The sequence below is a fragment of the Pteronotus mesoamericanus genome, unplaced genomic scaffold, assembly GCF_021234165.1.
Source record: "Pteronotus mesoamericanus isolate MK-2021 breed Mesoamerican mustached bat unplaced genomic scaffold, CSHL_Meso_final contig_2, whole genome shotgun sequence".
NCBI classification, from domain to species: Eukaryota; Metazoa; Chordata; class Mammalia; order Chiroptera; family Mormoopidae; genus Pteronotus; species Pteronotus mesoamericanus.
Window position 1 is genome coordinate 15,384,234 of NW_026555084.1, and position 24,245 is coordinate 15,408,478.

At 41.4% G+C, this 24,245-nt stretch overlaps 2 protein-coding genes across 3 annotated transcripts; one reads left to right on the top strand and one right to left on the bottom strand.

Moving 5' to 3' along the window:
• The first annotated feature begins 4,293 nt into the window (after positions 1-4,293).
• LOC129066385 (ferritin light chain-like) lies at positions 4,294-4,806 on the top strand. Its single transcript, XM_054567924.1, has one exon. It carries the CDS (start codon positions 4,294-4,296, stop codon positions 4,804-4,806), a length of 513 nt encoding a protein of 170 aa, XP_054423899.1.
• Positions 4,807-5,916: 1,110 nt separating this feature from the next.
• Positions 5,917-23,314, bottom strand: SLC26A2 (solute carrier family 26 member 2). 2 transcript variants are annotated; one of them, XM_054568188.1, is made up of 5 exons: positions 23,213-23,314; positions 19,233-19,312; positions 16,405-16,584; positions 14,003-14,732; positions 5,917-12,772 (listed from the first exon to the last, which is right to left on the bottom strand). In XM_054568188.1, exons 4-5 carry the CDS (start codon positions 14,705-14,707, stop codon positions 11,255-11,257), a joined length of 2,223 nt encoding a protein of 740 aa, XP_054424163.1. In that variant the 5' UTR covers positions 14,708-14,732; positions 16,405-16,584; positions 19,233-19,312; positions 23,213-23,314; the 3' UTR covers positions 5,917-11,254. The 2 variants fall into 2 exon arrangements, with proteins under 2 accessions (XP_054424163.1, XP_054424165.1); XM_054568190.1 differs by lacking the exon at positions 19,233-19,312.
• Positions 23,315-24,245: the final 931 nt, after the last annotated feature.

Sequence of the window (24,245 nt, forward strand, 5' to 3'; positions counted from 1 at the left end):
CAACAGCAGTGAGGGTCAAGGAAAAGGACATCAAGCAGACAACTGACATGATTGCTGCAGCATGGTGGCCAGTCGAGCAGTCCAAAGTGGTGATGCTGGCAGAAAGCAGGCATCATTCCTATGGAATTGACAGATCCTGACAAAGCAGCAGCAGCAGCCAGTGAACCAGATATTGCCCTTAAAAAGTTGTGGTATTCCAGGGTTATTGCCATCTGGGTCCCAAATGAAGTAAATTCCCAGGACCTTGTCACTACAGATGATGACCTCATCGTCTTGCAGGAGCCGATGGACATAGAGGTCATCCAGGCATAGTGGCTGGCAAAAATACTGATGAAGATGGGAGTGAATCTGGGCTGGGGGAGGGGGCAGGCATCGCTACCACGGCAGCCAAAATCAGCATCACAGAGGCCAACTCAAGTGTACAGAAACTTAGATGGTCCCTTTCCACTTGCGTAGGCATTCCTGATGCAGTTTTTGGACAGCTAAATGGCATAGATGAATATTTAATGAGAAGAGTGACACAAATGTTGATTCCAGAATTGCAGATTTCCTCCAGACAAAATAATGTAGGCATTATTTTGCCTCTTCACTTTGGGAGATGTAGCTTATAAAACTCTTTAAGTCTTTAGATTTCTTTAGATAGGATATTGAACTCAAGTTTTAAGCAATATTATTGTAAGATCATTTCTCTGAAGTAATCAGGAAACTTCCTTGAATGGAATTTGGAAATAAAATTTGACTAATATGTGTATTCTCTTTCAATTAATCTAGTGACTTCCGAACTTGTCTGAACCTTAAGATCACTTGAGGATCTTTTTAAATTTTCGAAAGCCCAGACCTTATCACAAACCAATTAAATAATGATTTCTGGTGATGGGTCATAAGTATTAGCAGTTTTTGAAGCTTCCCAGGTGATTCCAATGTGCAGATAAGTTTGGGAACTACCAGACTAACCACAGGAAGATCAAACACACTGTGGGGCCTGGAGCCAACTTCTTCCCAGTAAGTTTAGCTTATTGGTTTCCAAATTTTAGTTCACTTCAGAATCACCTGGAAGACTTGCTAAAGCCCACATTGCTGGGCTCTGCCTCCAGAGTTTGTGATTCATTGGGTCTGAGGTGGGGCCTAAGAATTTGTATTTCTGACAAGCTCTCAGTTGATGCTGATGCTGATGTGGTCCAGGATCCACACTTTGACAAACACTGGTCGAGCTACATTCTAGCACTTTTAAGTTGGCCACCTGAATAGTCTCCATCACTGTCACACACACACACAAAATCTGTTCTTATTACAGGACTATTAACTCCCTTCTGCTAATTTGGTAACTTTAGAACCTTCTTAGCTATTCTCCTGAACTGCTCTTCCAGTTAACTGAGAATTCAGTAGAGGTATGTTCGTCTGTGCCCAGAGAATTAACAGGTGCCATCTCGCCTATTGAAATGTCTTGTGGTGCTTCAGGCTTATTATTAATAGGGAGCTGAGGTACAGGGGAATAAGGTGCATTAAGGAGGAGGCATGATACAGTCTGGGAGGCAGTTATACTCTCAAGAAAATCCTGTTAATCAGGATCGCGGGAGAAAACAAAACCCAGTATACCTCTCAATTTCCAGACAAGGTGAGAGGAAAGTTTGTCACGAGATGGCTGTGTGAGAGTGTTTGGATTGTCCCCTATTTGGGTGTTTCACACTGTTCCTCTCCACCCCTATAATCCAGGCTGGACCATGTAATTAAGATGAGGGCGCATTATGTTTGCCTTCACTAAAATTACTTAGTAAATAACCTTTATTCCTTTGGTGTTTGTTCTTCAGAGAAGTCTGCTAGAGCAGAGTTGATTGTAAATGATTTAAAATTGTATAAATTTATAGTCAGATTTATATTAAAATTTTTCTCCTATAGAGAAGGCATTCTCAATATCCTTTATAACATGGGTATTCCTAGTAAGTCAGATAAATGTCAGTTTCATTTTTTAACAGGTACCCATAATACCTGTTAGCGTTGTAGTATAGTTTTTTCCCCCCTTCAGGTTAATTTTGTGGCTGTTTCAAAAACCCATAGCAATTCAGTTATTCCTTCGTTGAAACATGTATAAACAGATTGATTATAGAAAATACAGCTTCCACGTTGGACAAAACAATCACAAGAAACAGCAGATGTTTAAATGAATGTTTTTGAAAGCATATTTTGGCTATTTTTCCTTTTAACAAACTAGTATAATTTGAATTAAAGGTACTATACCTATTTACAACTTGTAACGCTTGGAAGAGGAAAACAATGTCTTCTGGCTAAGTCCTGTGTTTCTGTCTCATTGTTGGCACCTTAATTGCTTTCAGCATCTTGTGTCAGGATAACTGACTCAATTTCTAATTTCTTCTCTCACCTTTCTTTTGACATCTGTTTTGCACATAATGTTAGATCTATTGGCATCATGCCATTTCCTGTGCTCAGTTGTCTGTGGTAGTTCTCAAAAGCTTACACATAGACACAGAAAACAGTGTTGTGATAGCCAGAGGGGAAGGGGGGTAGGGGTAAGTGGAGGTGGGCAAAGGAAGTGGGGGGATGGGGACCAAAAGAGACTTTGCTTGGGGTGATGGGTGCATGATACAGTATCTAGATGCTTTGTTGAGTTGTACACTGGGAACCTGTATGATTTTGTGAACCAATGTCACCCCAATAAATATTTAAGGCAATCTGCTGTATTTGATTAAAAGCTTAAAATTCTATTAATAAATTTGTGACCAATGGAAAAAAAAAATACTACATTATTCAGCTGAATTTTAGCACCCTCTAGAGTTGACTGCAATCTGCATCTCTAACTTGGTCAGTCCATACAATTCAGCGTGTGTGCGGCATGCCCTAACAGGGCATTGTCTTCTTTCACTCCATACCCATGTCTGCTAGCTTGCCTTTGCCTGAATGGCTAGTCCTGCTCTCTACCAAGCCCGGCCCCATATATTTCAGCTTTTCTTGAAGACTCCAGTACCTGCTCCACCCTTTTATCCCTCAACAACTCAGTACTACTTGTCTCTAGCATTCTTAACTTTTAAGTTGAGGACTTAAAAGTTTTTATCAATGTTCTGTGGCTCCTTAACTAAACTGTAAGTTCCATGAGAGCAGGGATAAGCCAGCCTTTTGTGATCTCAGCGGTGTCTAGCACTGTGCTGGGCACATAATCACTTCAATAAACACTTGCGTATAAATACACACATGTAATGTGTCAAAGCCACCTTTTTAAGCTGCATGCAGCACTGATTCTACTAGGAAATGACTTGGAGATAAGGTAGAATCGTCCTCTATTTAAAAGGGTTTGCAAAAAGTTGTCATGAATATCATTGCCTAAACTATTACTACAATCTAGATTATAGCTTGCTCTTTGATAACGAAAAATTCTAATATATAGTTAAACCTGTTTCCCTCCACTGAACATCATTGAGGGATTCTCCACTTATGCACACAAAACTTTAGTATGAAAGGCTTTGTCTAAGTGCCTTACATTAGTATTCAGTAAAAAAATATATATATATATGTATAGAAAGCTCACATTCTTGACTCATTTAACATATATAAATTAGAGCCCAGTAGATGGAAATCGTATCTAAAAGAGAGCTTTCACAGCCTGGTTTACATTGGCTAAACTTTTGATTTCTTTTAGGCATTCAGGTTGTTTGATGCTTTATTTTTTACACTAAAACAGGTTGATACGCATTTTTAGTCTGCTTTCTTCATCATGCCCTCTCTGGCTTCTCCCTGCCTCTCTGGTCCCTCCTACCCAACTTGAGGGCTTAGTTTTGCCCCAGTTGACCAATCTACTCCATAGGCCAATATTCCAGGAGTAGGCACCTACCTCATTTGTGCTGCCATGAGAATAAAAAGGTACACCTGACACAGACTAAGTGTTCTATAAATGCTATTGTCACTGCTACCCATCCCTGTTTAGAACTTTACTAGTACCATCTAGAGACAGGGACCTGTCTTACCAGCCCTTTCTTCCACTAACAGGGAACCATTCAGCCTGATAATAGATAAAACTCTAGGGAGTTTTCTTTGCCCTATTCCTAAGAAGCGCTCTTTAATTAAAAAGGAAGGAAGCTGGCAGTGCCCTCAGGGGTCCCCTGGATCTGTTTCTTGCTTCAATATTATTTGGACAGGACAGGTCTAGGGAAACCCGTTCTTGCAGCCTCTGACCACCCTCCAACTTCTTTTCCAGTCACCACCTTTGGAACCATCTCAGCTATTCTTGGCCTCTGAGACAAGCAAACATCATTTCTGAGCTTAACATCTTATTGCTGAGCAACCATGAGCTCCCAAATTTGTCAGAATTATTCCACCGAGGTGGAGGCTGCTGTCAACCACCTGGTCAACCTGCATCTGCAGGCTGCCTACACCTACCTCTCTCTGTGCTTTTATTTCCACTGCCAAGATGTAGCTCAGGAGGGTGTGGGCCACTTCTTCCAAGAGTTGGCCGAGAAGAAGCAAGAGGCAGCCCAGCGGCTCTTGAAGATGCAAAACCAGCGCGGTGGTCGAGCCCTCTTCCAGGATGTGCAGAAGCCTTCCCAAGATGAGTGGGGTACAACTCAGGACGCCATGGAAGCTGCCACTACCCGGGAGAAGAATCTGAGCCAGGTCCTTCTGGATCTGCACACCCTGGGTTCTACCCACACAGACCCTCACCTCTGTGATTTCCTGGAGAACCACTTCCTGGATGAGCAGGAGAAACTCATCAAGAAGATGGACGACCACCTGACTCACCTCCACAGGCTGGCTGATCCCCAGTATCTCTTAGAAAGGTTCACCCTCAGGCATGACTAGGAGCCTTTGGAACCCAGAGGTCTTTGAAGGGCTCCTTTGCGTCCCTGCATGTCTGGCTTCTGCCCGAGCCTCTCCCTGAAACCACTAGGCATTCTTTTAACCACCCTGGAGCCCTCTCCCATGCTTTGGACCAAATGTTAACAATGAAGTTCTTTGCAGCCAAACAAAAAAAAAAAAAGCTAAGAGTTATTGATTGCCTACTATATATCAAACAGTTTCACTTAATATTTCTAGAAAAATCATATCCTAAAAGGACAAATAGGCTCAGATAATGTTATTCCAAAGTTGCAGACCTATTAAAGAACTATTATTCTTGCTGCCTGAGACCAGTTCTTTGAAGTGGAAATACGGTAGCATATTCTGGCCACCAGAGGGCAGAGGTAGACTGCATAAGGGAGACAATTTGGCCAAGTGCAGCAGCCGTAGGAGCAGTCACTTGTAATTTCTCTGACATGTAGAGATTAAGAGGAAAAGTACTGCAAAAGGAAGACTGAAAACTGTCCTTACCCCTGTACCCACACTTCCACTTCTTCCATAGAGTTGAGAAGCAGAAAGGGGAAGACATTTGGGAGGAGGCTTCACTGCAGGCATGGGGAGATGGTAGGGGCACTGGGGTAGTTACTTCTCACAGTCTTGTGCTCCAGTCAGGAATTCTACTCCCTACTCTCTTAGTCTATAAGGTGTTAACCTCAATGGACTGATGGGAAGAATGTGACTCAAAATTCACTTACAAAATTCAAAGGTTGGGCAGTAGGAAAACATGAGTCAGATTTGGGTTTCTAATTCCAACACAGTATGTAACAGAACACAGACAACATGAAAACTGGAAGGGTCCTCAAGCAATCTAGTCCTTCCTTCTTCACTGATGGAAAAAAATGAGTCCCCAAAGGGTTAACCTACTCCTCAGGACCACAAGCAAAATAGGAAAGAACTGGGTTTCTTTATGCTTTATGGCTTTCTATAAGGACAGATCCTTTTGTTACAGGTGGGGAAAATGAATGATTGAATCACTCTCCAAAGGTAAAAAGATGGTATTTTAAAGCTCACTGGTGACTAGGTGTATTTCTTAGTTAGAACCCCCTTGCAGTGAAATAATTCAGACACAGAATATTTTATTAGCATAACAATTTATTAGCAGACAAATGAAATAACACCTCTAGATCTCAAAACATATAGGATCTCAGGTAGTAAATACCATGAACATATCTTTCCAGAAGAAAGGGATCCGCTATTAACCCACTCTCCCTCTCCTGCAATAGGCTGCAACCATCACCAACTCATCCTCATCCCACAGAGGGCTAAGCATGATTTCTGTGGAATAGCATCAAGGCACTTGCTTTAATTAAAAAGATACATATGGTATAAAACATGTTCCTAAAAGTCATTGGCCTTGAATAAATGAAAAATAAAAAAGAGTATACTTTTTAGTGAATAGACAAGACTCAGAATTTGAGTTCATTCATGTATAACCTTGATATTGTCTTGATTTGTATGTAAAATTGCAGAGGAGACCAAAAAAAGGGTCACATTTTATATAGATTTCTTTGTTCACACTAATTTTTGAGAAATCATGGCAGCATCAGGAGTCAAACAGTAATTTCCTAACTGATTTAAATTAAAAGGCAACAGCTGTTTGACTTCAAGTATTATATATTATTATTCTAGGGATGGGGAACGTGGTGGGGGAAGAGAACACCTTAAAATAAGTTTATTAAACCTGCAGTTAAAAGTCCTTTCTGGCTTAGGCTGCTTGCCTTTGGTTTTTTACCAACTAAAAAACTTTCAGCCAGAAAGGTAGTTATTGATATTTTGTAATAAGATTGTGATTATTTAGCTTTTTCAGACCCATAATTCAAGTCTAAGAAAGGTTTTATACATGGTTCCAGACTTATAAACATGGTATCTCCAGTAAAGGCATTTGGGGTCCTTCATTATTCCAGTTTTCATAATTAAGTATCTCCTTCCTACTTTACATCACTAAGAGAAAAAGAAAATACACGCCAAAAAGAAAAAAACCCTCATGATTTAGTATAACGCTTATTTAACTTTCTTAACTTTATTTAACATGTTTACTTTAGAGTGCAAAACCCTTTAAAAAAAATAGTTCTTGTCAGGATAAAAATTACCTTATAAAAATAAATGTCCCTCACTCCCACAACTAAATTCTCCATTCCTAGTTAGTACTGTATTTTTTTTAACTAAAATATACCTTTAACTTACAGTATTTCAATAGCATTTTACTTTAATAATAGGCTATGATAAATCAGCTGGTATGTTATTTTGGCCTGTTCCATTATAATTTTCATTCATGTTATTAGCACTCAAATTAATGATTCCATTCATGATTATCAAAAATCTTTATACAAAGAAAACAGCCAGATTACTTCAGAGCCTAAAAGCTTTCTAGGGCCAATTTCCCCCTTTTGTAATTTGTTAGCCCAGCTTCAAATAAGGCATCACTCAAATAGATTAAAAAAACCATTAGAGGAAAAAAGAAGAGAGAAACGCTAAAGAACAGAAAAATTAAATGAAGTCTAAATCCTAGCGACTGGGTTTTTACCACGTCCCTGTGGGATCTTTCCCTGAATAGACCAGGGGCATCCATGCCTCCTTGTTTGCCTCAGTGGCCTGCCTCCTGTTCAGACCTTGGTCCAGGCTCAGCTCAGCTCCTCCATAAAACACTTCCAAGTGCCAATGGATGTCATCCAGTTAAGTTACCATACAACCCGCCTTTCTGGATTGGGTATCATAGTCCAAGCACCTGGCACACAGCCCTAGACTCCAGCACAGGTCCTCAGGAAGTGTCTGAGGAATTATCTGCATTGATGCAAAAAGAACCTATAGCTCATCTATAGCACTACATAGAAGAAAACAATTCATTAAAAACATTAGTAAGGATCACAGACCTTGAATTTGTCATTATAAATCCTACATTCAATTTTAAGTTCCCGAGAAATTCACTGGAGCCTTTTTCTCAGTTTTATATTAAGATCAGAGCTAACACCCAGACAATGTGTTCTTAAATGACAAATTACTAAGGGAGTACAATAAATGTTTAAAGATCACCATTTACCATACTGTAAATTTAGTAATGAATTTGGCTTCAAAGTCTGCTACTGTTTAAAAGCTAAGTTAGACTATCCAAATCTTGTTTTCCTTTGGTCCTCATTAAAAATTTAAAAAAGTAATTGTGAACTAGACATCTGTCAATTTTACCAACTATCAGAGGTTCACATAGTATTGCAGTCACTCATGCCTCACAGTAGGTCAGCCTGGGCTTTTGCCCCAACCCTGGCTACCACGTGATCCTCAGCTCTTTCATCTTTGGTGAATCTGTACCCCTCTCCTTCTAGAAACAGAACCCAGTTGTTTTTGACTTTGCTTTCAACTAAGGTGTGGCTTCTAATCCTGACATTCCTACTGCTGGGTGGGACTAGCCAGAGATTGGATCCTATTCAACCAAGTCCCTGTTTTCTTCCTTGTTCAGTCAGAGATGGTCTTTTCAATGGTCTAATGCCCTTCAACTCTCCCTTAAATATTAATCCTCAACCCCTCTTTGCATGGCCGCAATCCATCCCTCTGAACTGTACAAACCTAAAGATAAATAAGGTTGCAAAGTTTTAACCCATTAAGTGTATACACAATACATTTCAATAAAACAATTTAAGAAATTCAGAATTTTGTACATTCTTCAATAAGCATTGAGAAAATGTTTCATTTAGATACTAAAGTTTAGAGTAAACAAGACATTTTTGTATCAATAAAGTTTGTAATATATCACCTAATGAACTATAAAAGTCCAAGGCTTTGAGCTAGAAAGCAAATGAAAACATTAGTTTTGTTGGTGAATTATGCTTTGGTTTCAGGTTTCATTTCTTTAAATACCAGCAAAAAATGGTGAAAGTGTGTACACATACACAGACCTCAACCCAAGCAGAAGGGTAAGATACAAATTCTAGTGAAATCTTAAATGTTTTTATAAGTGGCTACCAAAAGCAGAATCTCGTGTTTGTTTGGATGGGAGAGGTATAAACCAGAGCACAGAATGCTCCAGAGCTGTTTATATCCATATATAGAGAAAAATGTTAAGTAAAGTTCAAATTCTGTTACTCCATTCTTCTAATGGGTTTTTCAAATTCTTTGGACTCTTTTTTTTTTTTCCTTTGCTCTGCCAGTGTTGGTTATAGAGTTGTCTTAATCATGCACTCTTAATCTGCTCTCACATGGCATCCAGAGGTGTCCAACATTTTGGCGTCTCTGGGCCACGCTGGAAGAAGAGTTGTCTTGGGCCACACATTTAAAAAATTGCGACACATAATCACAAAAAAAAATTGCATGTTTTAAGTTAATGTACGATTTTGTGTGAGGCCACAAACACAGCCATCCTGGGCTGCAGGTTGGACACCCTTCTAGACATTTATAATGGTCTGGATTCAAATCTGGCTTGGAGGACGAAGGCAAGATGGACTAAAAACAAATGATCGACCAAGATACTATGATTTTACTATTACCATTTATAAAACTGAGTAGAATGGGCAAATATTAGCTAAAGACAAAAACCAAAAACCACAACTACAAACAGGAGTTAACATTTCTGAAATTCTAGACTTACATTGTAAAAGGATGTTAAAATTCAGGAAGCTATTACATTTAATCATGATGTCAATCACCTCAAAGACAGATATCCAGCTTTTCTACAGAGAAAGTGCTTTAATAACGGAAAGGTATTTTCCATCTAAACAGATGGGCACAGCTCTACCAGGAGAAAAGCAACACTTGCAGTTGATGGATGCCCTACACTTAAGAGTTTGCTTCTCATAAATACTTAAATTGTTTAGGATGTAGGAGCAGATTAAAAAATCGTTTTGCACTGTTGCAAATATTATTTTCTTTTCAATGGCGTGACTAAGTGTTTCAATCTCACATGACTTAGTCTCCTAGTCCTAATTTTGGAAAACCTGTGTTTTTTCTCACCTATCAAGGTCCAGGTACAGAACTATAAGGTTTCAAAGTCAGACATTCTTGCTTTTCAAAAGCAGTTCTTCCTATAGGTACAACCTGTGGTCAGCTATCACAAATAATGTTTACCACACTTATTATTAATGTTGGGTTGTATGAATGTGATGCTTCTCACTCCTCTTGCATGAGTTTTCGGTGGCCCAAAGAGTTAAAGCTGTCACTGTCACCAATATTCACTGTAAGTCAATACAGTTCTTGGCAGTAAGCATTAGCTTTGTTTACACTAACACATCTACAAATTAATTATTGATGTTCCTTTGGAAACTTTTGTGCATTCTTTTCTGTTGGTTACAATAATTTTTCTTGCAAAGGAAAAATGAACAGTAACTTCTCTTTGAGAAAGACTGTCAGCCCCCAACTGATCCTAGCTAAAATGCCATGGGAAGGGGAAAAAAAACCCCCTGCTCAGTAAACAAATTTTAAGGGAACTGCTGTCAAGTATTCCTATGTGCAATGTGTCCTTAAGGGTTTGCCTCCAGCTCATTTTAAAATGCTGCACAGAGTCGCAGGGTCAGCATTCTGCCTTTTATCTGGCAAGCTTGTCGCTGCTAATCAGACATAGCAGTTCAGGACAGATTCCATGAAAAATACCCTAAATTACTGAAAGCTCGAATACGGTGTAATGGTAGAGAAATGCTCTGAAATAGGGATGGATAGAGATCACAGAAAAGACAGGGAAGATTCCCATTATTTTTGCTGATTATGAAGAGCTCTCTGCTTACCTACTTACCCTAAACAAAAAGGCATGACTGAAAACATCAGACGTATCACTAAGAGTGTTCTGTGCAATGGGAATCTGGCTGGTCAGATTTCACACACATGCCTAGCCATCACACTCCTGACAGGCCTGTGCCCACGCTTCCCTGCCTTACGGTGAGGAATGGTGCTTTCCTATTAAAAGCCGGAGACCCTACTGCCGTCCCAGGAGCAAAGAACTGGGTATGGAGAAGCACAAGTAAGAAAAAAACTTGTGTCATTATTACCTTGTACACCGGAGGCCTCTTGATCTGCTGGTACAAAAGCAGGCACCACATTCTTTCCGGGCCTCCTTTCCACTCTCTCTCCAAAGAGCCACATCACATAGGCTCCAGCATGTCTCATGTAAATGCCAACTTCATCCCTTTCACTCCTGGACATAGAAGAGTCCTAAAGTGTATCTCCCAAGAGAGGATGGTCCTTAAGTTTTAGGGCTACTTCACGGTCCAATTCAACAGATACTTAATTGCAAGAATACCTCCTCTCTGCAAGAAAGCTTGAAACTGCAATATTTTCTTCTACTTGATTCTGCCTAACTAATAAGCTCTGCTGCATTTGTGTACCTACAAAGGCCACCAGCTTTGGAGGAAGAATAGTGCCTAGCCAACAAGTTAAAATTTCAAGTATGCAAGTTGCTACTGGCTAGACATCATTCTTCCTTCCACCTACTTATTCAATTGATCACTAGACTCAGACCATTGGGAATACATATGCCTTTCTGATTTTGAGATTCTTCTGCAAAAGCTATCGCTTCATGTACACTATAAAAAAGGTTTTCATCTTCCTTTTGGCAATACTCTCCACGGGCCAGGGAATCCCTCACAGAGGGATTGCACTGAGCCAGCAGGACTTGGATGCCAATGGCTTCATAGTCTCTGCGAACTTCTTTCAGGGTATGGATCCCTGCAGTATCTAAAAACTGGATGGCACTGCAGTCAATCACTACAGTGTGGAGTTCCAAGGGCGCATGAGAAAGTTGCACTGAAACTTCATCCTGGCTTCCACTCGGAGTCGCTGTTTCCTTCTTGGCCTTTTTCTTTGCAGCCTTCTTCTGAGCTGCCTTTACTAAGATTGGGTTGAGAGTGTTTTTGTATAAGGCAGATTTAAAACATTCTTTATTTATGTAGTAGAGAGGGGCTATGAAGCGGAAAATCTTGATGCCTGGCTTAGCCTGAAGGTTTTTGTAAGCAGACATGGATTCAAAAATGTCAGACTCTTCCACCAAGCCAAGCAACGAACTCTTTGGCTTCTGAGTACGGAGGATGACACAAAACATAGAAAAACAAACTCCAATAAGCAGGCCAATCTCAGTGCTTATCAGCGCAGATGACAGCATAGTAACAAACCAGATAACTGTATCCATTCTGCTAACCCGCCACATCTTGGGCAGATCCTTAAATTTACATAGAGCTCCCCGGAGATTTACAATAGTGATCACACCGAGGACACTTTTCTGAAGGGAATAGAATAAAGGAGCTATTACCAGGAGGACCAACAGAAGAACCAGAGCTGTCACCACACCAGAAAGCTGAGTTTGGCAGCCTGTTGACTCTTTAACCAACGTCTTTGCAAGAGCTGCGCTGTTACTAAAGCAGTGGAAGAATGAAGGGATGATATTGCAAAAGCCAATGGCATACATTTCCTGGTTAGCTTTGACTGTATAGCCATGCTTCTTGGCAAACATCTCAGAAAGTGATACTGTAATAGCAAAACCAATGATAGAAATAGCTATTGCATCTGTAGCCACACTAGGAATTAAGTTCCAGTCCGGTGCTTTGGGTGGCATAAACCCAGTAGGAATATGTCCAGCAATACTGGTATTGTATTTCTCATTCAGTTTCCCAAAGTGAGAGGCTAAAGTGGCTGCCACAACGACAATGAGTTCAGTAGGAATCGGCGCCTTAAGCTTGGACTTGAAGCGCTCGTTGAGTTCTTTGGTTGGCAAAAGAACCAAAAGGCACAAGAGGCTGGTGATGAGATCACAGACATTGGTCTTATGGATGTTTCTGAAGATATTAATCCAAGTAGTGATGAGCGAGCCCATGCCACTACTCCGAGGAAGGCTGAGCCCAAGGAGATACTTGGCCTGAGATGTAAGAATAGTGAAGGAGGCACCAGTGACAAATCCACTCAACAAGGCATCTGAGAGGTAGACAGAAACAAAGCCCACTTGAAAGAAGCCCATGGCTACCTGGAAGGAAGGAAATACAAGTGTTAAATATGAACAGAAAAGAGCCTCTAAACCCTTTATGACCCTGGCTGTTTTCCCATGGAGACACACCATCAGAGCATCACAGACAGTCACAACTAGAACAAATACCATCATGTATCAAACCTCTTATTTTAGAGACAGGGCTCACTTACTGACACAGAGGGCTAAGCACATGATTACTCATTAACCCAAATGAAGCAAGGATTTAGGATTCCTATCTTTTCAAACTCTTAAAACAACTCTCTGCCCACCACCCGCTCCCCCCGCCTCCTCCTCATCCAAGCACCAGATGGAGTGAGCTCCTCCTCCCCTTCCCTTATTGGTTCCAAATGCCTGTAATAGCGATTCAGTGCTGGCACTGACTCCTGGATGCCAAAGGGCAGGGCCATGGTGGGCAGGGCAGATCAGTGGATTCTACGGGAGACCCATGAAGAATTTCATTTCTAATTCTTTCTCCTGGCTCACAATATAAAATAGTGCTCCTCCACGTTTCCCCTCTGCAACAGTCCAAGAGAACCACTCTTTTTAGAAGTTCTAAAGGAAAAAGGAGGTGGTCATCCAGCAGAGGTGCCCAGCCCGTGGCCCACAGGCTACATGTGACCCAGGATCGCTATGACTGCGGCCCAACACAAAATCGTAAATTTACTTAAAACCTTTCTTTTGCTCATCAGTTTTCGTTAGTTTTTGTGTCCTTAACGTGTGGCCCCAGGCAGCTTCTCTTCTTCCAGCGTGGCCCGGAGACGTCAAAAGGCTGGACACCGCTGATCACAGCTTGAGAAATCCCTGTGCGTATCCCCTCCCCACCCCCGTCCTGTTGCCGGTCAGGCCTGCCTGTGTGCTGACTCCGCCAATAATCCACCACACATACTCTCAAGGAAAGCAGTGTTTCTCGACACATAAAATCAAGAAGTTGTGTTAGGTGGGTCTGGAGTCCCTTCCTGGTCTAAATTTTTGCAGATTTTATAATGAAAATCTGGCTGACCAAAACTCATTGGTTAAGAGGCAGCCTAGGGCTGAGAAAAGAGAAGCAGCCTTATCTTACCTAGAGAGTCAAACCGGGGTTTGAATTCTGGATCTACCCCTCACATGTCCTGAGCATTCAAGGGGTAGCTTTGATTACTGTGATATCGCAGACCCCTTGCAGAGCTGAGATTTCATACATAGTGATTTCTTTTGCTAGAAACCAGCACTCATTCCATTGTTCCTTACCTGATAAACTCCAGCCATAAAAGTTACGGTGCTGCCCACTGTAATGGCATAGCAACTCCTGTCACACAGCCTGTCTGACGTCTGGTCGAATGATGTGCTCCCATTCGAAACCATCCCTAAGGACGGGGCACTGTGGGCAGTGCCATAGCCAGCTCTGCTTAGTTCCCGGTCAACTACCTCACCAATCATAAGGCACAGTATTCCAAAAATGCCCACGGAGATGTGACGAGAAGTCCCCAATAGGAAATAAATTAGGCTGGCGAAAAAAGATGTGTACAGGCCATAGATTGGTTCCTGGCCAGCTAAAAGGGAATAAGCAATGGACTGGGGCACCAATAAGATGCCCACAATCAAGCCAGACATCACATCGCCTAAAATGTTTTTCCTCAGATCATACTTTGGGAGCCATCGCAAGACAGGAAGGAAGCCAAAAATCATATCTTTTGCTTTGGTTGGGCTGCACTGGCAAGCCTTCCGTAGTTTCTTGATGACGAATTTTTTAAAGTTGGTGTTTGATTTCTCTTGAGGTTCCATGTGGATCCTAGGATAATGTCTGCATTGCTTAGTGGTCTCAAATTGCTGGAAGTCAGTATTTGATTCCTTTTCAAGCTCCAAATGGATCTTTGACAGAGGACTGCATTGGCCATTTCCTTCAACAGAGTCCTTGGGTGAAACGTCATGTTGCTCTGCATTTTCCGAAGACATTTCTGGAGATAGATGCTTTAGCCTCCTAATCCAGAGAAAATAACAGAGTTAACTGATTAAGTAATTCTCAGCACTCAACATTCTGACAGCCCGACTCGTCATTCATGAGAGTTAAGAGTTCAGTTTTGGGTTAGGTATCTTATATTCATTTTCCTTAGTTGAGCCTCATTTGTCTTGATCAGGAAAAAAAAAAGAACCAGACCGTAAACAGCCAAGTCAAAGCAAATAATTCACTGGATACAGGACATCCCGACAGTATAAATCATTCATGGGGTTTTCTCCATCTCTGCCCAGATCCCCCTATAGTTTTTTCTCCAGGAAAGGTATGAGGATGACCTGTTTCCTCCTTCCTATATGCTACCAACTGTCTTCTTTTCAGGCTTTTCACTCCCTGATATACTGCAAAATAGGATCTGGTCCCAAACCTCCAGCCCTACCTACAACTTTCTGAAAAAAGGAAAATGGTTTTGGGGGGCCGTGGGGTTTAAATAACTCCCTAGTTGCTGAAAATAAACATAAAGAAGAAAAAGCAAGGGAAAGAGTAAAAATATAGCTTTTGGAAGAAGAAAGAAACTAGGGCAGAATGCATTTAGGTCTTTGAACAATATTCCTTTGCATGGTAGGAAAGAGAAGAGAGAAGGTGGCAAGAGATCGTTGAAGAAAACAAACGTTAAGAACATGGGGTGGGCTGATGGGGCAAGTGTCTGATATATGCTCTGGAAAGTTCTGGTCTGTTCTACTCTCTCCTAATATAGAGTCACATCTGCCCTGTTCATGCAAATAAAGATTCACTGTACTGTTCTAAGTACACGCTCTGAATAGAGGTACACTGTTGCCCCGCACTTCCACTTGTAGGGTAAGCAGGTGATCCTGCATCACCGGGTCCTAAACTACAGAACTAGCGCCCTATGACCTTCCACTAATAACTTCAGGGAAATGAAGAAGGTAAAATTAACCAAGAAGAAAGAAGAGGCAACAACAACAAAAATCTTGTAATAATAGAGTAGAAGAGGAGGAAAGAGCAACAGGCCCTCAAAGGAATAGACTGTTTACCAAATACTTCGCAGAACAGTGTCTTTGTGGTAGCTGCTTGCTTAACTCAGCACGGCCATCACCTCTCTCTGCCTGTCAAGATCCTAATCATTTTTAAAACCCAGTTAAAATGCAACCTCATACACAGAGCCCTGACCAAGCTCTCCCTGTCCAAATGAATCCTTACATCCTTTATGTCCCACAGCCGTTTGCACCTCCATTGTAGGACTGACCACACTCCTGTGTTTGCGAAGCAGGAGTCTCTGCAGCTCCTGGAGGAAAGGCCATCTTGTTCCTCATTGTAACCACCAATGAATGTCATTCAGTAACTCTAAGGCAGCAGGCTTGCGAAATGTTTGAATGAACGAAAGGATAAGTGAATAAACAAACTTATAACTATAGCCAGGGAGAGATAAAATATAGTAGGTGGAGGATTCAGGAAGTTTCCTGTTTTGGAACTGATAGAAAAATGAACCTCACGTTACCAAGATGTCATAATCCTGGACTCATGAGCCATTTAAGAACACAAAATGTAGCAAAGCAACCCACATTAATTTGGTTTAGGATGAAGCGTCTCCCCACTCAACAAGGGTAAAATAATAGTTACTTTGATGGTGTTGTTAAGTAGATAAGGAAAAAATGAAGAGATTTAGATGGCCACTTACCCTGAGCAAGTCAATCAGATTGGACACACACAGTAGGTCCTCATTCCTCAGTGCAACCAGCTGTAACTCTCTTCTCACTTCCACCTTCAGGCCAGCCTACTCTGAGCGCAATTCTCCTCTCCTGTCATTCCATTCTGGAACAGCTCTTCATGATTTCCGGGTCCAACAGCTTTTCCAAAGCTAAGATATACAAAAGAAGCATAAGAAAAACTTTAAAAAGTTCACATCTTGCCCTATATAGCTGCTATCTGGGAAGAAAAAAAAGACAAAAAATTAATACTAGAAAACTATTTTTCTAGGACTGGCTAGCATTAATACTAAAAAATTAATTACTGAGTGATGGAAAATGTGAGAGAGAATTAAATTGAAATGTTAAAACTGTAAAACACTGTAACAGTGATGAGGAACGCCTTTGACAGAATCATCAGTAAACTTGACATAGTCAAAGAAAGAATCGATGAAATTGAAGCTAGCTCAATAGAAATGGTCTAAAATGGAACAGAAAGAGAAAAACAAAACAAAACAAATCAATAACAATAATGCTAACAAACATGTAAGAGCTGTGGCACATATGAACAATCGAACATATGCATACTAAGAATCTCAAAAGGAGAAAACAGAGAATGGTCAGAAGAAATATTTGAAGACAAAATGGCGAAGAATCTTCTAAAATTAATGACAGACACCAAACAATACATCCAAGAATCTCAGAGAATACCAAGGAGGTCAAATAAAAAAATAAAATAAAATAAAACAAAACCCTACACTTATACATTTTGTATTTGTTATTAAAAACAAAAGACAAAAATAAAATCCTAAGTACAGCCAACGAGAAAATCACACATTACACATTTTAAGAAACAAATATAAGAATATAAACAGATATAAGAATATAAACAGACTTCTTATTGGAATATAAACATAAGAATATAAATAGCCTTCTTATTGGAAATTCTACATCCCAGAAGATATCTTTATCACAGAACTATAACTGTAAACCCAGAATCCCCTACTCACAAAAAGTATCTTTGAAAAGATGAAGGAGAAATTAAAACTTTCTCAGACAAACAAGCACTAGGAGGACTTAATGCTGGCAGACCAGCACCTCTATAGGGACAGATACCAAAAAGCAGAAACTCAGGTCTACACAATATGCAACAAACGTGGAACATATGGAGACAAAATAAAATCCATTTTTAATTTAAAAAATCTTTAATTGTTCTAAAAGATAAATTTCAAAGAAAAAATAGGAATCGATTTTGTTTATAGCTTACAGAATAAAATGCATGAAAATAATAGCATGAAAAATGGGAGGGGAAATTGGGAATTTTAAGGTCTTACATTAAATGTGCAGTGATATAATATTATTTGAAAGTAGGCTCTGATTAGTTAAAGATGTATATTGTAAACCCGAGGGTAACCACTCCATTTTTTAAAGGTGTACATAATGTCAATTGTTATTTTATCTATAACTGCACAGATAAAATGGAATCATAAAAAATTCTCAATTAACCCAAGAGAAAGCAGAAAAAGAGAGAGACCAAAACCAGATGGGACAAATTGAAAACAGCTAGCAGGATGGTAGAGTTTAATCCAAACATATACATAATCATATTAAATATGAATGGTTTAAAAATTCCAATTAAAAGACAGAGGACTCTCAGATTGGATAAAAAAAAAAAATAAGACCCACTACACGCTGCGTATAAGAAGCTCACCTTAAATATATACATAGATTATAAAGTGAAAGGACTTGTCTAATTTAGTAGTTTATTTTGTGTGTAAGTGACTCAGCCAGGTAACAAAATCCAGATTTTAGGACTCTAAGAAAAGCTCGTTTTTGAGCATGGTACTTACTATTCATACCACGTATCTATTTTTCTCTGACTCTCGGCACTTTAGAATTTACCTTCTCTACATAACCTCGGTTCACCTACCTGCTCCCCAAAATAATCCACAAACGTATACACAGCTCTTTCTCTGTAACTCGCGGCCACAGTCCTTTTCCATCTCGAGCTCTTGAAACCTTAGGTATTCACTCACAAACAGTTCTAGAAGTGGAACTGGTTCTGCCATCAGTCTCAATCCAAAAACTGTCTATAGTCTTCTTACCTATCCTACTCAACCCCCTAAAATTGTCCTCGAAATTATACTTATTACCTTTTCAAACCTATTTTAAAAATCCAAAACAATATAACACTACAGTAAAAAGTATCTTAAACTAAATGGTATGGATGCCCTCCATACAAATTAAGCTCCTTGAGAGCAAGTTCCATTCTGGTTCATCTTTAAAAGTGTCCACACTGTGCTTTCCAAAACAGGAACTAAAATTATCACTAAACACATAACTCAAATACAGAAAAAGGTGGATGCAAAGCAATACTGATTTTCAAGTGGAAATCTCTTTCACATATCCCTTTGCACAAGAATTCTCTCACTTCCCCACCCATGCCTGTTACTGCTTTCAATTATAGTATTCACCAATTGCTAATGAAAATTAAGAAATTAGTGTTTACCCTTAGAATATAGTCTACAGCCAGACTCCCATCTTAAGAAGGTTGGAATACAAACTATATATCCCTTTAAGTTCAATAAAATAGAATTCTACTGTATCATCTAGGTTAATTTCCCCCTTTCTTAACATCAATAATTGCAAGTGGACTAACTCAAGAGGAAAGCATTTGAACCTTCCGTATCACCCTACAGGAATGGGAGAAAAAAACACAACAAAATATTTGAAAAATACTTTTACACACTAAAGCATAATGGCAGTTTGGGGACCACTAAAGACATTTCTGATTTTCTTCTTTAATAAGGCACATGACTACCTAGAAAGTGGTCTTATCCAGGTGACTAAGCAGCAGCCGTGGCACGATTTCCCGTGTGAATTATTGACAGTCCAAGAGCCCTAAAAGAGAAGAACAGGACATCGCTGCTCTCTAAGCCCAGTGGGGTCAGCCAACTTCCATTTGAAAATGTGCAGATATAAGTGAAACAATGTCTACTTTTGGCAAGTAATTACAACATAGAATTTTACCTAATAGTTCTGCAGTTTGTAAAACTGCAATGCCTCTTCAGAGGACAAAAGTTTTCAGAGGGGAATGGTAAAGTCTGTCTCTGAAACCCAATGGCTTTATAGTCATGCTTTGCTGAAATGGTGTATGTATGCTACAACCTCGTTGCTAAATAAAACCGAAGCTGCCAACTACTATGATCACAGCATCTAAGCAGGGGAGAAATCTGCCAAGAGCTGTAATTTTCTTTAGAAAGCCTTCAAGGAAAGAACATATCTTACCTGGGCTCTGAAGTCCAGCCAGAGTTGAAAAGATAAGGACTTGGAAAATCGATTAGAGAGCAGAAAACGCAAACAGCAAAGTTTTGAGGTTGGAGGAAAAGAATGAGAGATTAGAATGGCTTGTTTAAAGTACTAATACACACCGGGCGATCAGTGGGAGGCGAGGCTCCCTGGCGGACATTCTGAAGGGCCTTATTTGGCAGGTTGAGAAAAGCAGACTTTAATCTGCAGGTAGTACAGAGGCTCTGAAGGCCTTCGAGAAAAATCACTGCTATTATCATCCATTTGATAAATAATGATGTATTATTGCAACTTCTGGTGTTTAAAGGAAATGAACAAATCTCAGGTGAATTGAGGTGGACCACATGAAAGGAAGGATGGAGGAGGAAATGGGAGACAACAAAAAGTTTGGCTTTAGGTTTCATAGGTTTGAGATTTCTAATAAGATGTCCAAAATGAGGACAAAGGGGCAGAAACTTCTTGGGCTGCGCTTCCCCGCATATGTATTACATATAACTATTCCGTGTGTAAGTTTAGACAACACTAGAGATCATACTAAAGGGCAGACAGCAAGCCATTCTCACTTCCATACAACCCAGCAATAATGCAAGGCCTCACACTTGATATGTATGGCTATACAGCTATGTTCATTGAAATGAACATATAGGTGAAGTTTCAAGTAAAAATAATGAAGACAAAAAACTCTTATTTTCTGTTATCACAAATTATTAGCAATGTTCATTTATGTCTGTGATGCGAAAAAAAGGAACCACCATAAGGCTTATATCAGTTCTACAAGCACTATGACATACTGATTCAAGTATAAAGCCTAACAGAAGACAAAATGATAAAATACCCAAGAAGAAAATAACAATGTAAAATCATGATCAAAGAATTTAGTTCCTTGCACAGTAATTTGCTTTCAAAAAGATTTCATATATACCTCCCATTTGCCTCAATAAATCTGAGAACAGCGTATGAATTCCTCTTTTATACGGAAAAAATTCAGCAAAGTTTAGTCCCTCGTTCAACTAGTAGGACCAGGTTCCCAAACCTCATCTTCCAATTTCCAAGCTTAGCTCTCTTTCTAAAACACCACATGGCCCTCACATTTGTTTCCTTGCTAAAAGGTCTCAAGAGATAGTTCAAAGCAATCCTCTGTGGCCAAGTGCTCAACTCATTTCTGAGTTATTATTAATTTTAATTAGTGAAAGGAACAAACTGCTTGAAGCAGAGTTGGTAAAAGAATTAAGAATGACATTACTTTTATCTTTCATACTATACATATGCATTGGTAATATTTGCATTTTCTTTTTCCATTAGGAGTGATGATGTAAAATTGACATCTGTAGCTACATTTTGGTTAGAATAATTTGTAACCCAGACAATAGTCAAAGAGGCCAAGCATACTCTTGCCTCCATCTACTTTTTTTTTTTTTTTAAGATTTTATTTCTTTATTTTTAGAGAGGGGAAGGGAGGGGGAAAGAGAGGGACAGAAACAGCAATGTGTGATTGCCTCTTGCACACTCCGCCACTGGGGACCCGGCCCGCAACCCAGGCATGTGCCCTGATTGCAACTGAACTTGTGACCTTTTGGTTCACAGGCCAGCACTCAATCCACTGAGTCACACCAGCGAGGGCGCCTCCATCTACTTTTGCTGCCCCACTAACTGGGTTGCTAAGATTCTTCTCACAAGCTGCCTCAATCAGTTCCTTCCTTAACATGACGTATAAAATAGCACCACCACAATATGTCTCCCTCTCGAGCTCATCCTGGCCTTGAACTCCTGTCTCCGTCACTTTGCTTTATTTTTCTCCCTGACCCTCTGACCGTCTCCTATCATGCATTTACTTTTTTGTTAATTGTCTGTCTTTCCTACAAGAGCAGTAACTTGCTCTATTTTATTCGCAGTTGTATCAATACCCCCAAATAAATGCTTAGCAAATACTGTTGAGTGGATGGAGGCTAGTATAACAGCCATGTGCTAAAGAAAAAGGAGTTACCCCTCTGTACTCCCCCCACACCGACACACAGTAACCAGGCTTATATCAAGAAATTACACAGTTTGGCAAGCTCTGCTGGGGGTTTGCGCTCACTAAAAGTTATGTGAATGTGCAAAACTCACCCTTAATAAATCTAATCTAGATCTCGGCGGAGCCCTCAATGTGTCATTTCTAGATCTGCCCCTAGAAGGCAGCACATTACAGGATGTATAATGATATTAAACCAGAGATCTATTAAAATGCAGGTTCTCAGGCAAGCCCAGGGATTCGATGTAAGACTCTGCACTCTGGATGATTCTGAGCCAGTGAGATGAAGGCTGAGCTTGGAGAAATACTGGGTATGATGTGGAGTCAGACAGATCCCAGTTACACTGTTCAACAGCTGTATGGCACTGGGTAAAAAACTTCATTTTCTCAGCATCAATTTCTCACCTGTAAAATGGGGATAGCATCACCTATCTTGCAGGGTGGTTGTAAAGCTAACACAAGTGAAGCACCTAGCACAGTGCCTGACATACAGCTTTTGCTCAATAAACGGTAACTACTAGTTTCTGTCCCTTGAGAATCCTCAAGGAAATAAAAGGGGGAGGGGCTCATTTCTTTCCAACAGGTTTGGCTCTCCGTTTCTTTATGACTCAATTTTCGAAAACAAGAACTTCTGCTTAACCCAATATTGGATATCACATTAGTTCCAGGCTTCGCATAAAGAGCCCTGGGGAGAAGAAGGCGGGGAGGGACACGAAGAACTAGACTAGGTACCACAAAGGAGTTTGTAAGTCCTGACTGCTTCTAACTCACCGGAGTCCCCAGCCCATGCAACGCAAGGGCCAGTCTGATATGAGCTTGGGGACACAAGTCCTAGCTCTGCAAATGACTTGCTGTGTAATTCTAGCCAAGGCCCTGGTCCTCTCCGTCTCCTTTCAGGGTCTTCATCTATGCAAGGAAAGAATTTCAACTTGGTCTATGAATCTCCAAGAAGGTCCTGATTTGTACTTAACCAGGCGTGGTTTTTAAAAACCGAGATAATGAAGTCCTCTCCGGTGTCCAGGCTTCAGTTTTCCCATCTGTGGGGGCGAGGGGAGAGAGTAGTGGTGGCAGCTCATTCTCCTGGGTCCTGCTCCCAGATATCTGGGTTCGAGTTGGTTCCCAGATATATGCTCCCACACGCCTCGGTCCGAAGGGCAACACTTTTATCTGCGAGGTGCCGGGACACTCGGTGTGCCGTGTGGGCTGGAGGGCGGAGGGAAGCCCCCAGCCAGAGGAGTGGGGCCAGGATGACGCAGTAGGAGAGTGGGGCTCTGACACTTGCCCGGCCTCCGCCTTTGCCTACCCAGGAAATAACCCCGACCACTGCCGGGCCCCGCCGACGCCTACGGCGACCGTTTGTCCGGGCTTCCTCCCAGCACGCCTGGGACACAGGCCAGGACGACCCTAAAAGCATCCAGCTGACCGCGTGGAGGCCAGCATCGCTCCCTCCCCCGTGCTTGCATCCCCTCCTTAATTCTCACCTGGGCCACCCCGCGCGTTGAGACCCAGCGCAGCGTTCTCTGCCGTGCGGAACGGAGGGCACAAGACCGCACGGGCAGAGGCAGCCCAGTCCTGAGCCCGACTCCCTTTTACCAGCTCGTTCCCCTCCCCGCCCATCTCCCGGCCCCCGAGGAGGCGGGGCCCGGCTGGCTTGGAGTACTGGGCGCCTGGACCAGGTGCGTAGGAGGCGTGCGGAAAGCTAACTCTGAGCTAATGCCGGGGTCGTGGCAGTCACGTGGCACAGTGGGAGAGAGACGCGGCCGCCAGCCAATGACGAGGCCGGACTGGACGGGGTGCCTACCCTGGCCCCTTTCCTCCTCTCGATTGGCTGCCCTGAGCAGAAAGGGCCACGCATCCCGGATTTCTGGGCAGGTCCCTCCCTCGCTTCGCAAGGCGGCGAATCAGCAAGTGAAAGTTCCCAGGATGTCCACCGAAACCCCGAGAGTGTAGCGAGGAAAAAGTGTCCACAACGACGCGGAAGCGCCCTGCTTAGAGCTGTGAATTGCCGCGCGTTTGCTACGTACATCATGTTTATCTCTGACTCCTTGGGACTGGGTACCTTCCCAGCCCGCTTACCGATGGGGAAATAGAGGCCCTGAAAAAAAAAGATCAGCTAGGTTAGAGGCTCTTACCCAGGTGTGACTTAGTCCCTATCGAATAGCCCAAGAGCCAAAGGCTTTTTTTTTTAATGTAAAAATAAATATAAAATGTCGTTCCAATCTTCCTTTAAAACCCTCAGTGGCTTTCTTTGACATTTATATTGTAGATAAACTCAGATCGTCCCTATGCTTTCAAGGCGCTGAATGCTCTAGGCCCGAGCCCCTCCTCTTCACCTCGTATCCCAGCCTCGGCCTGGGAGCCCGACCAGGCGTCTTGTGCCTCGGGCCTCAGCCTAAAGGCCCGCTCTCTCCTCGGCACCGCATTCCCTGCCAGTCACATCCTATTAGGTATGCCTTCTTGATTGAATTGTCATCCAGAACTGTTGGATTTCTGATATTTTATTATTTTTGTATG

Excerpts from the sequence above, each read along its gene's own strand:
- LOC129066385 (XM_054567924.1), top strand. The coding sequence starts at position 4,294 with ATGAGCTCCCAAATTTGTCAGAATTATTCCACCGAGGTGGAGGCTGCT.
- SLC26A2 (XM_054568190.1), bottom strand. The coding sequence starts at position 14,707 with ATGTCTTCGGAAAATGCAGAGCAACATGACGTTTCACCCAAGGACTCT. Across the intron at positions 12,773-14,002 it reads TTATGGCTGGAGTTTATCAG|GTAGCCATGGGCTTCTTTCA; the intron begins GTAAGGAACAAT and ends CCTTCCTTCCAG.